Below are 15034 nucleotides of genomic sequence, written 5' to 3' on the forward strand. Positions count from 1 at the left end.
AGAGTAGCAGCAAGGCGTCGCGCGCCTTCCTGCTGCCCCCCATCCTCTGGGGCTGGCGATGGGGGAAGCGCTGCTTTCCTCCACCGCCAGCCTCAAACAGCAGACTCTCCTGGCTTCAGCGGAAGCAACGCGAAGCCTCCGGAGCGCAGGCTTCGAAGGCTTCGTGTTGCTATCGCTGAAGCCAAGGAGTCTGCATTCGCCCCATAAGACGCACCCACATTTCCCCTTCATTTTTGGAGGGGAAAAAGTGCGTCTTATAGGGCGAAAAATACGGTAATCATATTGCTTGAAAGTTATTTCCTTGTTACCTCCTGCTCAGTCATTATTTCCTTCAATTTTCTTCCCATAAAGTTTAAACCTTGTTTGCAACACCAACCATGCTTAAAGCATTCACTTCAGAAAATCAAAAGAAATAAAAGATATGTCGGGCAATCCTGGCTGCATCCAAGTCACCGGAAAGTTCACCACAAAGGTCACCACAAAGAACTCTGCATTACCTGCCCTCCAGGAAATCAAACTTATTTTACTGTTTGGCTTATTTACTGAAGTTCATACATATCTTCACCCATTCCCTCCCCTTACTGAAACTTTTGCCATAAATTTGCTCTTTTCTCTCTTGTTTGCAAGCTGCTTCAACAACAAAACAAACCAGAAGTTTTCTGTAAAGATTCAAAGATCAGGCATAACGCTAACCTTGGTTATTAAAAACAAAGCACAAAACTCAAAGAGGCACTCGCTTCTACAACATTTATGCAGCATTAGTGAATTGCAGCACTTGGCTTTGTCTAATTGCCCACCTTTGTTTGCCCAAGGTGTTCAGTATTTGCTTTGGAATTCAGTGTGGGAATGTGGCACAAGCGCAGGTGTACCTGCTACAGCAGTTGACCTTCAGTTTGTTTTCCTCCCTAGCCACAGCCCTAAGCACGCTCCTTTTCTCAGAAATTTGCCCGCAGAAGCCGGCCCACTTTCATACAACGGGATCTGGCACTTTAAACAAACATCGTTTTGTTTCTGTTTTTCCTTTTTAAGGAAGGAAGTAGTAAAATGAGAAGTTTAATTTCTCTGTAGAAAAATCACAAGGCCCCTTCATTATCCAAAGAGAAGAAGCCATGGCTCTGTAGCCAGAAGAGCAGTAGTCTCGTAATCTGGGGAACCGGGTTCGCGTCTCTGCTCCTCCACCTGCAGCTGCTGGGTGACCTTGGGCCAGTCACACTTCTTTCAAGTCTCTCAGCCTCACTCACCTCACAGAGTGTTTGTTGTGGGGGAGGAAGGGAAAGGAGAATGTTAGCCGCTTTGAGACTCCTCAAAGGGAGTGAAAGGCAGGATATCAAATCCAAACTCTTCTTCTTCTTCTTCTTTCCTAGCTTCTCAGAAGGAAAGTTGCTCTTGCCTACCAGTAGGAGCAAGGGGTAAAGTGGCAGGAAGACTGGCACAGTGCAAACACACCAGCAGGAGTGCTGGATTGGCTTCATCAGTGCACTTGCACCACTCCAACCTCACCCCCTGCCTCCTTGGATGCAGTAGCAACCCACCTGTCCAGAAGGTAGTATAGCAGCTCTGCCCCACGTGGCAGGTTGGATCCAGACCTTCTGTAAGCAGAAGGCCTCCTTCTGTTCATAGAAGTGACTTGGATCCATCAAAGGATTCTGCTGGATTCTTTGATGATAGGTAGACGATAGATAGACGTGGATTTACTATTTTGTGAGGCAGGAAAACATACACAATAAGTATAACTGGCTGTATCACAGTGCTAATCCTTTTCATAGTAAACCCAATGAAATTAATAGACCTAAGCTAATCAGGTCGATTAATTTCAGTGGGCCTACTCTGAGTATGACTGACAATGGATGCAATGCAACAGGTTCCAGCAGGTATCACAAGCATTGCTGTACTAATGCTATGCCCGCTCACACCATTACAGTATGTGCTCCAAATTGGCAGAGAGCAAGCACCAGGAAGAGCAGTGAGTGGGGGGCAATGGGGTGAGGGGGGCCACAGAGCTGTGTGCATCATGTAGGCTGCCTGGCACCCTAAAAGCGAGCCTTCTGCCCTCAGATGTCTCATCACCACTACTGAAGTAATTTTCATCTGCCCATACAGTCAGTTTCTGTGTGTAGAATTTGGGGGGGGGGTGTTTCTGGACCAACAGGCATATATCAAATTTTGAGGGTGTGGAGGCGCCAGTCAAAAAATAGCTGCTATGTGGGGATGTGACATAACAAAATGGCTGCCAGGGAGTATGTGGTGTAAGACAAAATAAGACAAGACAGCCTCCCTGACAAACTTATGCTTACCGTACTAAGTCAGCTATGTCCTACTGGTCCTGATCATTGACTGGTCCTGAGTTACACAAACATACACTGTTTGTGTCTAATAGCAGCAATGAACATTCCTCAGAACGAGTACAAGATGCCCATACTTGATCTCATTTTACAGAAATTGCTTAGAAAGTGCTTTCACATTTTGCTCAATAACTTTCTTTTTAGGAGGACTAGGGACTCCCCGCTCCCCATGAGACCTCAGAACCTGGGTCACCCACCCAGGGCACCAGTGAAAGCCTTTGCAGGCACCATGGTGCCTGAATTTGCCAGGCTGGTTACCTTACTGTTTATCCATTCCCAAAGGTACTTACAGAAGGACTCATCTCCTGCAAGCCGATAAAAACGTTGACAAACTTGGGAAACCCGAGTAATATCTTTATGAGTCAGCAGTGAGAAGATGCAAAGCCACAATTCATCAGGAAGGAGGAGCCATGGTAAGAGCTTGCTGTCACTATGCCATTCCTAAAAATCAAAAAAGATTCCTGTTTGTTGTGCCAAATAATGGGGGGGGCAGGGGGCGGAATGCAGCCAGTCAACTACAAAGTAATGGCACACACCTGAGCAAGACAGCAAGGAAATAAAACTCAGTTGATCCAATTTCAAAACTGAATTTTCTTTGTCTCACTAGCAACTGTGAGGAGCCTATTCTTGATGGAACGGAAACACGTCAGTCTCCCATCTTAAAAAATTGTTTCCAAAACTTCTAACTTCTATGTTATTCAGCACACAAAATATACTTACCATAAAATATACTTACTGTATTTATTTCATCATATTCTTTAACAGCAGTTTCATGCTCCTGTCTGAGTTCTGTCCCTGTGGAAGCAAAAAGATTTGACGTGGGATCCCCTAAAGTTGCACTAATTCGGCAAACCTTTCAGAATCCTTTTGATCAAAATACTGCATAACTTGACCTTATCTGAATTGCATTGTGTCTCAAAAAATCTGTAGCCTGAATATTTTTTAATACCAGCCTATAACAGACATAAGCCTATAAGAATTACTGCACAGCAATGGGTTCCGCTATAACTGCAAATAGTGAAGCTCTCTTAGAAAAGCCCAGTATTCAAATGGGATCATGTCAATTTTTGCATCATGACTGTATATAGTTCATCTATTGAATTACCCTGTGAAAAATTGTTTAAAAAATGTAAGTCTTTTATCTAAAGAGAGGTTTGGGTGTTGTTGTTTTTCACATGACACCTTCTGTTTGCTTCAGGAGCTCATTGGCAGATCAACTCGGCTCTGGAAAGCAAGGAGGAGGAGGAGGAGGAACTGACAAGCTCCAAATTAATTAATAATCAATTAATCAATGGAAGTGCTGGATGCTAAAACACCCTTGTGCTCCACATTTGTCTCCATTTAATTCTCCATGCAGAATTGAGGATCACAGAATAATATTCTGCAAGTATGCTCAGTGGTAGAGCACTTACTGTATTTTGCATACCCCAGGTTCAAACCATGGCATCTCCAGGTAAGATGGAGAAAGGAAGATTCGTGTTCAAATTCCTGGGCAGCTGCTGACTGTCAACAGACCATGTGAGCTAGATAGACCCTTCATCTTGGTATAAGATGGCTTCTTATGTTCCTGTCACCAGAGTGCAGCTTCTCAGCCTCACCCTGAAACCTTTGTACATGTATTCCCAGTGCTTTTTTCCCAAAAGAAATTTTTAGGGGTACTCTCATTTTCCAACATCTACCTCAATACACAAAAAAGAAAATTGCAATGCCACAATTCAGATATTTCTTATGGGCACAGAAGCTGAGATGTGCATACCAGGTTTTCCTACCTAATTCATTGGAAATAAGTAAAATTCCCCATGAAATAAATGGAGGAGCTTGCACAAGCAAGAGACCTGTGAGGGCAGGGACGTGTTTTTTGTTTGGTCTGTAGATTTTCTGAACGCAGTTACTCTTCCAGAGATATCAGAAAATACACACTCATCGTATTTCCAACGGATCAAAATGCACTTTACTTGTCCAACTGATTCACACATATACATCTTCCTTTTCACTAAAGTGGACAGTGCGGATTGCCCAGTGATGGATATCACATGCTAAATGTATTAGGACCAAAATCTACTGAGTTGTTTTAGGTGAGGCCCAGAAGATTATGCATACCCAATTGGGGTTTGGGGTTTTTTCCTGTATACAATTGGTTTCACTTCTATGAAAAAACAAGAGATATGCCCCCCCCAACAAAAGAAACCCACAGAATGATTGACAGCTGTATCTCAGTTCACAATATATATATAGGCATTAACTTACATGCATTTGCATTTGTAAGAAAACTTTTCCTTGTGTTCTGATTATTAGATGTTTTCTTCTGATCTTTACATGGTACAGTTGTTTCAGAGGCGGAATGCATACTGGTCTGTTTACAAGGGTTGCAGCCTACATTAAAGCAGAAATGTGTAAGAAGGCTTATTGTAGCAATATATCCTATTCTACAAACATTTAGGTACAAGGTCAAGAAATTGTTGTTTAGTCATGTCCATCTCTTTGTGACCCCTTGGACCAGAGCACGCCAGGCACTCCTGTCTTCCACTGCCTCCCACAGTTTGGTCAAACTCATGTTGGTAGCTTTGAGAACACTGCCCAACCATCTCATCCTCTGTCGTCCCCTTCTCCTTGTGCCCTCCATCTTTCCCAACATCTGGGTCTTTTCCAGGGAGTCTTCTCTTCTCATGAGGTGGCCAAAGTATTGGAGCCTCAGCTTCAGGATCTGTCCTTCCAGTGAGCACTCAGGGCTGATTTCCTTAAGAATGGATAGATTTGATCTTCTTGCAGACACATGTTTTCCTGCCACTCATTCTGAAGTCTCCCACAATGCAAAGCATGAGGAAACAGGGTGGGGGCAGCTCTCGTTTCCTGCAAGGACAGTGCCAACTGTCACAATCCTGCACCCCTTTCACATGCAACGCATGGAAACAAATATAAGAACAGAGGCTTTGACACCAAGTAGGTCACTCCAGATTTCACACACCTGAAGATGGACAGATCTGAGATTTATAACTTCCTTTCCTTGTTCTTTCACTGGTCTGTGCTGGTCTTTGAGTATGTTGTGATCTATTGAAAGAAAAACAAACAAAATTAAATGGAAATAAAATACTCCACAAGAGCCAATATGGATGGATGGAGTGTTTGACTTAGAAAAGTATTCCCCTGCCTGGGGCCCTCTAAATATTTTGTACTTCAACTCTCGTAAACCACAGCCAGCATAGCCAACAGTCAGGATGATGGGAGATGTAGTACAAATGAATATGGAGGGCACCAGGTTGGGGAAAGATGACATCTATGTTGGATATATGGCTTCAATTCCTTTCTCATTCTTGGGTAAGACAGTGACACAGTTCAGACATAAACCATGGCTTATCATTTGCTATGAGTCAAATAATGAGATATATCATCACATTCCCCTTCCTTGTTCCTTCCTATATGAGTCTATTCTTGCTTCTCACAGCCAAATCAAGAAACCATGGTTTAATTGGGACTTACAAACCAGAAGTTAAAACCAGGTTCAGAAGTTACAGGAAACTGTAATCAAGAGAGAGATGTGGCAAAGCAAAGTACTGTTTTATTGTTAAAATGATGGTTGTTTTTTAATAGTGTGTGTAGGTCACCTGGACACATTCAAATAAGGCAACAATGAATAAATAAATATGCAGGAGAAGATGGAACACACAAGCACATGGCCAATAAATCAAGGTTTAATCAGCTCAAAATTATCATACCTAAACTGAGCCACTGTCCCCTCTAAACTACGGTATCTAAAAGGAAAGAATAATAGCGACCTTTCTCACAATATTTTTGTGGAGAAGGACTTTCAGTTGGGCGAACTACAGATTAAGAATATACATGTTTATCTTTGAGGGGTTATTAAATTTTATAAGAAAAGGACAAAAGGACAAAATAGCTTTGTATAGTAACAGGGATTAGATTGTAAGTAGATACTTTACACTTCATTAATGATTGCAAAAGACACCTTATAATTTCTGTTTTGGTAAAACACAGACTTATTTAAATTGTAATTAATCAGTTAAAAGGCAAATAATGTATTTTAATTGCTTAAATTAACTCACACAAAAGATATTCCAAAAGAAAAAAAATGATCAACTAATGTCTGCCTATGTAAGCACAAAACATGATGAATATATTCATCGCTGATGAAACCCATACATTTTGATAACACATAATTATGATGCTGAAAAAATGTACACATAGGTGTAGAAAGTGATTACAACTAATATTAGGGTTTCTTGTATCAGCTCTAATGAAACACTTTCCCAACTAGCCTTTTAAATTAAATGAGAAGAGGTCTGCAGGGAAAACCACAATAAATCAAAGTTCTCTTAAAGACATAAACCATTGTTTTTTAAGGGATGGTCTATTAGTTTCTTTGTAAAACTTTAATCTTGACATCATGGGAAATTAACACAGACATTTCACTTAGGCTACCTGCAGGGAATCAGGGCAAACCCATCCTTCTTTCAAAAGCCAACAAAATACATTCAATAACACATCACTGGATGGTAAATATTAAAACATAAAAGGGCAAACCTTGGCTTCCGCTCCCTCTGTGTGAAAGATGCACATACAGTGCTGGATCTCTCAGAACACCTCTTAAAACCAACTGCATCTCTGCTGATTTTCATGGCCCCCAAAAGCTTCTTGCCTACAAAAGACAATGCAGTCACAGGTAGTTCCATAGTCATAACAATAAAAGCAGACTCAAGGGTTATGACATAATCATCTACAAACATGGATGCGTATTTCCATATGAGGTAAAGGTAAAGGACCCCTGGATGGTTATGCCCAGTCAAAGGTGACTATGGGGTGCGGCGCCCATCTCGCTTCAGGCTGAAGGAGCTGGTGTTTGTCCAGACAGCTTTCCGAGTCATGGCCAGCATGACTAAACCACTTCTGGTGCAATAGAAAGACCATTTACCTTCCCACTGTAGCAGTACCTATTTATCTGGGACAGGACCTCACCCCATTGCATGGACTCAAACTGCCAACTTTCTGATCGGCAAGCCCAAGAGACGCAGTGGTTTAGACCACAGCGCCAATATTTACATATGAATTCATTCCCAAATATACATTCAGACCATCTTCTCTTTTAATTCACTGCCAAGCGTAAGGCATGGATGGTACAAAAGGCAACTTAAAATGGCCAGAGCAGATATGGTCTATGAGATCCACAGTCAGTTCTCCCAATATTTTCATAAAACAAATTAGAAAGTAAAGCTCAAAAACAGCTGTAGATGTTCTGATTTTGACAGCAGAGGTGGTGCTAGGGAGATAATGTTTAACTCTTCTCCCCTACTTCCACAATCAATCCCCCCTCTCCAAACTGCTATTAGCTCTGCTTGGGAGCTGAAAACAGGCATGATAAAGGGAGTTGAAAGGAGATTCACTCACAAAATCAGCACAGAAAGGGAAAAGGTAAACTCTACTCCCTTAGAGCTCACCTTCTGTTCCAATCGAAATTAGAGCTCTGATCCAACTGCTTTTTGATTATGATGAAGTGTTGGGAGAACAGGCCACAGAGTTCCCACATCACACTTGTTTTGGTCCAGAAAATGTAGAGCAGTGTCACATGCTCAGCTTCTCCTTACGTGAGTGACCAGAAGAGGACTTCCACCCCTACTCTGTTATCAAGAGTGGTGTCATAGCAATTAGACCAAGCAATAACCCGTCTGGCTTGAAACCAGCCTTCCTAAGCTTTATGTTGAGCAATGGCCATGTTGTGTTGGCCATGGATATGGCTTGTTCTTTGCCTTTTTTCTGCCCATGCATTATTGCAGAAGCATAGGAGCCATATCCATGATGTGACACAACTTCAAATGAACCCAGAGCTGGCAGTGCCATCTGGTTCACCCCACCCAATATTGGTTCGACGCTATAAACATTACTAGAGTAGCATGGGACCAGGTCACTCAGAATTCTTCTAATGTTATTAAGTAGAATCATAACAAATAAATAATATATTGGGAAAGATATTCATTCATAATTCCCGGCATTTCCTAGCCTTTTGCTAGGAATGGATGGATCAGTCTATTTACAGTGTGTCTCAGTTCTGCATGTGGCCAGTTCCAGGTATGTTCTGTCCCATATTATTGGTTGTTTCTGAAAATCCACATAAAAATGTTGATTTTTAAATATTCTTCCATTATTATGAGGTGGTCAAAGGGCTGCCTTTTTTAATGTTCTCCATCTTTTTGTGAAGGTCCAAGCCACTCCAAGTGGCTAGAAAGCCTGGGGGCTGGTGAGTACATTAACAGGCAGACATCTCTTCCCCCATACAAAGTCCCTGAGAAAGGAGGCACACCATCATTAGAGCAATTTTCAAACTCATTTTGCACATAGTAGCCGGTGGGTGCTACAGAAGCTTAACTGAAGGCACTTAAAAGTTTGATGTGCAACATATGGAAAGTGCAATCCTATATACCTGTACTTCTTCTCAGAAGTGTCACTGTCTTCAGTGGTGTGTGCACTCAGTTAAGTAAGTGCAGCCTAGGTTTTTGGAAAAAGCCTTTGTGTACGCTACAAGTTTTAAAACAATCATATTTTGTGTGTTTATGGGTTTACAAACGGCTTGAAGGCTATGTTCGTAACACAGAAAACTGAGACCCCACAGCCATTTCCATGAAATTTGGCAGATACCTACTTATATTCCATGTTCACAACAATGTAGCTATTTTGACACATTATTTTATGCAAAAGGGTAAAAAACCATATATATACATCACAATCTTGCTAGACAACATCAGTCTATTTTTACCTTTCAAAATGTGTCCATTCTCCAATTGTTTCTTTTCCGTCAATAATAGATTAGAAAAATGTTCAGGGCTGTTACATGAAAAAGAAGACTTTGATTCCTGTTTTTCAGGAAGGCTTTGCTGTTTTATAACCTCAGAACTTTTATCCTCACAGTAGCTTACGTCATTGTTCGTATATTCAGTAGCCTTATGCTCATACATATTACCACCCTTATGGTAGTCGAGTACGGATATTTTTTCTTCTTTAGAAATTCCAAAATGTTGTTGATAAGAAAGAAGATTGCCATCAACCTCTTGCTGAAGCCTTTTGGACTTATTGAGATAACTCAAATAGAAGTAATATTTTGCCAAAACACTATCACTGTGGTTGGAATCAAACTGGGATTTGTCATTCCAAAATAGCTTCTCATCACCATCAGCTTTTATTCTGGGGACGAGAAATTCTTCTGTATTCTTTTTAGAACCTACTACTGATTTTGCAACACCCTCAGAAACATTTTCATGTATATCACCATGCACATATATTGGAACTGTATTGGACTTAGGTTCTACACTATCAGTAAACTGGAGAAGCATGTCTAACAAAACGCAGTCACTACTACTGCCCAAGCAAGTGCTTTTATAACTGTGATTCAAACAGACTGAAGTACTGTTTTCTGAAGGGTTCATTAATGTGTTCCCACAGAAACTCTTAATTTGCATGGCTGGATCTTTCATCAGGAATTTAAATTCTGTTTCCCTTTCTTCTCTGTTACAGTGGTTTCCATTAGATGTACTATTTGCTTGTTCTTCTGTGATATTCTTCCTTTCTAGAGTTTTAACCATCCCTAGCATATGCTCAGATTTAAATGCATTTCTCTGATCGATGCCTTTCTTTAGAGGCTGAAAGTCTGAACTCCCATCCCTTAATGCATCTTTTTTTACTTTGAGATGAAAAGGGATGTTTCTGTCTGTAGTCTCTCCAACATCATTGGTCCCACTGGAAGCTTTAGGTTTGAGAGTCCACATGAAATCTTTGCATTTGTATTCTTTGATCTCCAAGAGCTTTTCTGTTCCTAGATTCCATTTTTCACAGATGTCAGAACTTTTTGTGAAGGAGTGTCTGCCTTCCAGCACAGATAAATTGATGAGTTTAATATTTTCTGCCTCAACATCACTGTTAAGAGGGCTTGTGTGTTCCTTGCTCTCTGGTAGTTTTAGACAATCAATCTTCACATCTGCAAATTCCTCATCTGAACTATCACTGAGAGGAGGCCAAAAAAAAGTTTCATTTTTGTGCTGGTCCACTGTAATTGTACATGAATCATCTAGCTTGCACACATTATGAGCATTTAAAGATCTGGCTTCTCTTGTGCTACTATGCATGTCATCCTCAACTTCACATTCTTCTGAAATGTTGGTGGAAAGCATAATATCCCTTCCTTCTTTCTCAGGCTTAGTTGCTTGAGCAGAACTCTTGCAAGGATGAGGTGATGTATTACAACATAAAAAAACAGGAGGAGTACATCTTTCAGCACGCGCCGAGCTATTTTCAGAGGCTATGAAAGGATTTAAAACATGCGCATGTAATAACTTCATTTCCAAATTGTCAGCATTTTTATTTATGGCATCTTCACCACTGCTGTTCTGAACCACTGTATCATAATCCAAGGTAGATTTTCCAGCTTCCTGCAGGTTGTCCCAAACAACAGATGTATCATGAAACAATTCTGCCCAGCTTGCAACCATTCTCAGTTTCTGTGTCTCAGGAATGCTTGCATCCTCAAGTAGTTGATTATCCAATTTTGATATGTAGGTACTGCTTAAACATTTTCTGTGTGGTGGTTCATTTGTGTTACTTGTTTCTTGTTCCGTTCTTCGATAGCTCACGCTAGAGAGTCTCTGAATTGAATGATTTCCTCTGCTTAGCGACTTGTTGGGCTGCTGAAAGCCCATGCTAGCACCAGCTACAGAATGTAATGGGATACCTTTGGCCTTGACTGAATTTGGGCTATTAGCATCACCAACAGTGCCAGACATTGTCCTTCCATAGAAAGTTAGCCCGCTTAAGTCGTGAGAATGTCAGATTCTGTGTACATGCCATATCAATTTCACTTCCAGCAGAGTGATTCTACCTTAGGAGACAGATGCTCAATCTGTTGAAACAAACACAGTTATACATGAAAGCTATTCTAATTATTTATTGGCAGTGCAAACAGGATAGTCCACATGAGTAAAATGTCTATTCTGTCATAAATTTTACATTCAGGGCCACCTTCTTAACCTTTGCATTTGTCTAACAGGTAGGGATCACCAACAAGATTGTAGCAAAAACCAGCCCACTGAAGTGTCAAGAAAAATCAGGTTAATAGAAGAACAAAAATTCGTTGTTTATGCATTTCAAATGGTTTTAATATCTTGTAGTGAGATGTCTTAAAAACATAGTTATAAGATGGCTTATCAATACCATGCATGAAAAAACAAACAATATGGTGGGAAAGGGCCTAATAAATTATTTGTACAAATGTTGGGGTTTTGCTGAAGCTAAGCAGATCTAGTCCTAATTCTTACCTCTATAGCCTCAACTGCTATCTATATTGCTGGAACCCCATGGGTCTTTATTGGACTGTGCTGTGTGTGGCTGTGTGTGTGTGTATTTGTTGGGAGACTTCTTAGATATGCAGAATTCTCTGCTACTGAGTTTCACTGCTAAATGTATAGGCACTCAGCCACCAAAGATTGTTATTAGAAGGAGCAAGTAGGCATGAAACAAAATGTTTCACTGAGTCACCTATTGAATAGTATAAACTAAGAGGAACTAGGACATTCCACTATTGTCTCTTCCCTCCCCACATTTTCTTTTCTAGCTGACAGTCACATTCTGGGGCAAGTGAGCATGACCAGTTCTCAGTGGTGGGTTTGGTTTTTCTGTCCTTTTCCAAGAATCAGGAATTCCCAAACAACTCTGTACCTCCCTCTTGATTCCTAGTAGTCCCAATTCTGTTACAATCTTGTCAGCAATCAGCACCTGAGCTCACTACTAGAAACGGTAATGATAAAAACACGGTATAGGCTGGCTGCAACATGAAAGCTTCATATCTGAACACACCTTTTTCAGGACTGAGGGCCAGACATTATTTTAAAAGAAAACTAAGCTACTTCAACCACATAATCAAGAAGAGAAAGACACCAGTATGGTGCAGTGGCAATTTGAGCTATGTGGAAGCTAAGTTCAGTTATGCACTTGGCCACAAAGCCAACTGGGTCATCGTGGGCTGTAACAAATCAAAACTGGACACATGTCTCTCATGTCAAATATACCGTAGTAATTACAGATGAACAAAACTGTGTATTCATTTTCAAAATAAAATATAGTCTCAAACTGCCACCTAAAGGTGTAACTTGATTGTACTCTTGTTTTAATATAATATTGTAGACAGGATATTAATTCAGTTCACTTTCAATATTGCTTCAATATTGAGAAGGGCAGCCCATATGGGAAATAAATGTTAAGTCTAGGAGGAAGAGACAAAGATGAGGAAACAAAGGCATCAAGGGGTGATTTGGAGAAGACAGGCAAAAAAATAATAATGCATACAGCTTGTTTTTTCATTTCCCAGAAGGCACCAGTGACTTTTCAAAAAGAGGGTTAGATGAACTCATGTTGTCGTGATTGCCTTATGCTAATTAACAACCGAAGGCAGTAAGTCCACTGTTACTTGGATCTTAAGACAGAGGGGAAAACATGTCTCACAGCATCAAAATTCCCTGGCAATGAGGCCATTGTGTGCTGTGTAAACCCTTTCCATATGCCAACATGCTGCTGTGTGAGGTTATATATAAATACAATATGATGCAACTCCATAACATATAAACAGGGCTTTTTTTTAGAGCCGGAGCTCACTGGAGCTCAGCTCCGCCATTCAAAGAGAACAAGGGAGAAGTTAATGGCCAAATCCGGCACCTCTTTTTCTAGAAAAAGAGCACTGTGCTGCACAGATATATCAAAGTTCAGTGAATGCACTCAGGCAGGACCAGATTTAGGTTTGATGAGGCCCTCAGCTACTGAAGGTAATGTCCAGCTGTCCTTCGTCAACAACAAATTGTCACTGCTTTTTGTGCTGAATATATGTTCTATGGCAGGCATGTCCTAAATTCGTTTGGGGGGCCTAATCCGGCCCGCTGGTAGGTTTAATCCAGCCCCTGTGGCAGTTTATTTCCTGGGGTAAAATCCTAAAAAAACTTCAATCCTAAGAAAAGCTCAACAACTTTGGGGTAAAATTATAAAAAAGCACAACAACTTCATGGCCCTTCACTTCATCAAATCTGGCCCTCTTTGAAAAAAGTTTGGACACCGCTGCATATGGTAATTTATGGACCTAGTAGGTTATCTAAAGCCATTTGCACATAACAAAATATGTATTTTATCAAAGTAACCGTTGAACTGAAATAAAAATAAAATAGTTGTTTTTTATCTTATATTTTGGAAAGGTACATCCAGTTTCCTCCCCCTGTTAAATTTTATATGTGAATCCAGCCCTGCACTCAAGGGCTGGATACTGCCCAGAAGCCGTAATGGGCTTTCTGGAACCCTGTTTGTTGTTGAAAGGCAGCGCTTCTAGGTCTCAGGCGAGGTTTCAAAGCGCTCTCCTTCCCTCCAGCTCGGCAGGCCCAGAAGATCCGATCTGGCCCCGCGCGCGCCTCCCTCGCCAAGTTCGCCCCTTCACAAAACCCAGTGGCGTAGCGTGGGGGGTGCAGGGGGGGCCGGCCACACCGGGCGCAACATCTGGGGGGTAGGGTTAGGGGCGCTAATCCACGGGTTAGGGGGCGCAAATCCACAGGTTAGGGGTGCAAATCCACGGGTTAGGGGGCGCAAATCCACGGGTTGGGGGCACAAATTACTTGCCTTGCCCCGGGTGCTGACAAACCACGCTACGTCACTGACAAAACCCGCGAATTTCTGGTGAGGCGTGAGAGATTCGCGCCCAGAAAACGCACGGGGCTTGTGTGAGGTTTATTTCTCTTTTTACACGAAAGGGTAGAGGGCAGCCGAAGGAAAGGCCCGCTCGCCTCAGCAAGTGCCCGAGAGGGGGGCGAAGTAAGGGCCCGAAGGCGGGACGAAGCGGGACGGTGCCAGGGCTGCACCCGGGGCTTCTCCTCTGAGGAGAAAAACTCGAGCCAGCCGCGTCCCCGACGGGGGCTACGAGTGGAAACGCACCTCCTCACCAAGCGGCAGAGGCCAGGCTCCCGGGGCCGCGCCGGGGAAGAGCGGGATGCTCCTCGTCGGCGCGGGAAGAAGGGCGCCCCGGTTCGCCAGGGAGCCCCGTCCCGCGCGGCGCCTCTCCCGCCCGCGACCCGCAGGAGCAGCCAGGCAGGCAGGGAGGCTGCGGGTGGCGCCTCAGCCGCCTCCTTCTGCCTACGGAGGCGCGGGGCTCTTGTCCCCCTGGAAACCGGCCGCTGGGGGTGGAGTCGGCAAAGCGGGCGGGGAGGCGGCTTAGCCTCCAAAGAGGGACGTCGGTTTCCCCCTCAGCGCTTCTCGTTTCAGGGGCGCCAAGCGGCTCGCCTCGTTACTCCCCGCGGTCGCCAGCTCCAGCCCGCTCCGGGAAGGGGGTCCAGCTGCCTTGGCATATGGCGCCGCCGCCGGGCGTCCTGCCGCTTCCCTGCCGGGGCGCCGCCAAATTCCCCGGGAACACTTTGGACTTCCTTGCGAGTTCGACACGCTGAGGAGATGGAGGCTCGAGGGGCTTCGAGGAAAGGGAATAAAAACCGGCACAGGCCGGCTGGCTCCACTAGGAGGCGCCGTGAGCCTGAAAAAAAAAGAGTTTTCTTCTTCCACTTTGTTATCGGTCATACGGTGGCGTAGCGTGGAGGGTGCAGGGGGGGGCTGGCCGCACCGGGCGCAACATCTGGGGGTTAGGGTTAGGGGGCGCAAGTCCACGGGTTAGGGGGCTG

General features: G+C 43.1%; 1 protein-coding gene across 3 annotated transcripts in view; it reads right to left on the minus strand.

The window, feature by feature from the left end:
* Positions 1-14704, minus strand: part of LOC308597652 (uncharacterized protein) — a 47274-nt gene extending 32570 nt beyond the window's left edge. The window contains exons 1-7 of one of the 3 annotated variants that reach the window (XM_081213565.1): positions 14301-14702; positions 9106-11238; positions 6882-6996; positions 5308-5390; positions 4590-4715; positions 3079-3137; positions 2633-2783 (exon numbers count right to left, since the gene is read on the minus strand). In XM_081213565.1, coding sequence (XP_081069691.1) covers positions 2633-2783; positions 3079-3137; positions 4590-4715; positions 5308-5390; positions 6882-6996; positions 9106-11122 — 2551 coding nt within the window. In that variant the 5' untranslated portion in view covers positions 11123-11238; positions 14301-14702. Of the gene's footprint in view, positions 1-2632; positions 2784-3078; positions 3138-4589; positions 4716-5307; positions 5391-6881; positions 6997-9105; positions 11239-14300 lie in introns of all 3 variants that reach the window. The other 2 variants (XM_081213566.1, XM_081213567.1) reach the window with 2 other exon arrangements.
* Between the last annotated feature and the right edge of the window lie 330 nt (positions 14705-15034).

Source organism: Podarcis bocagei (genome assembly GCF_964188305.1).
Source record: "Podarcis bocagei genome assembly, chromosome: 11".
Classification (NCBI taxonomy): Eukaryota; Metazoa; Chordata; class Lepidosauria; order Squamata; family Lacertidae; genus Podarcis; species Podarcis bocagei.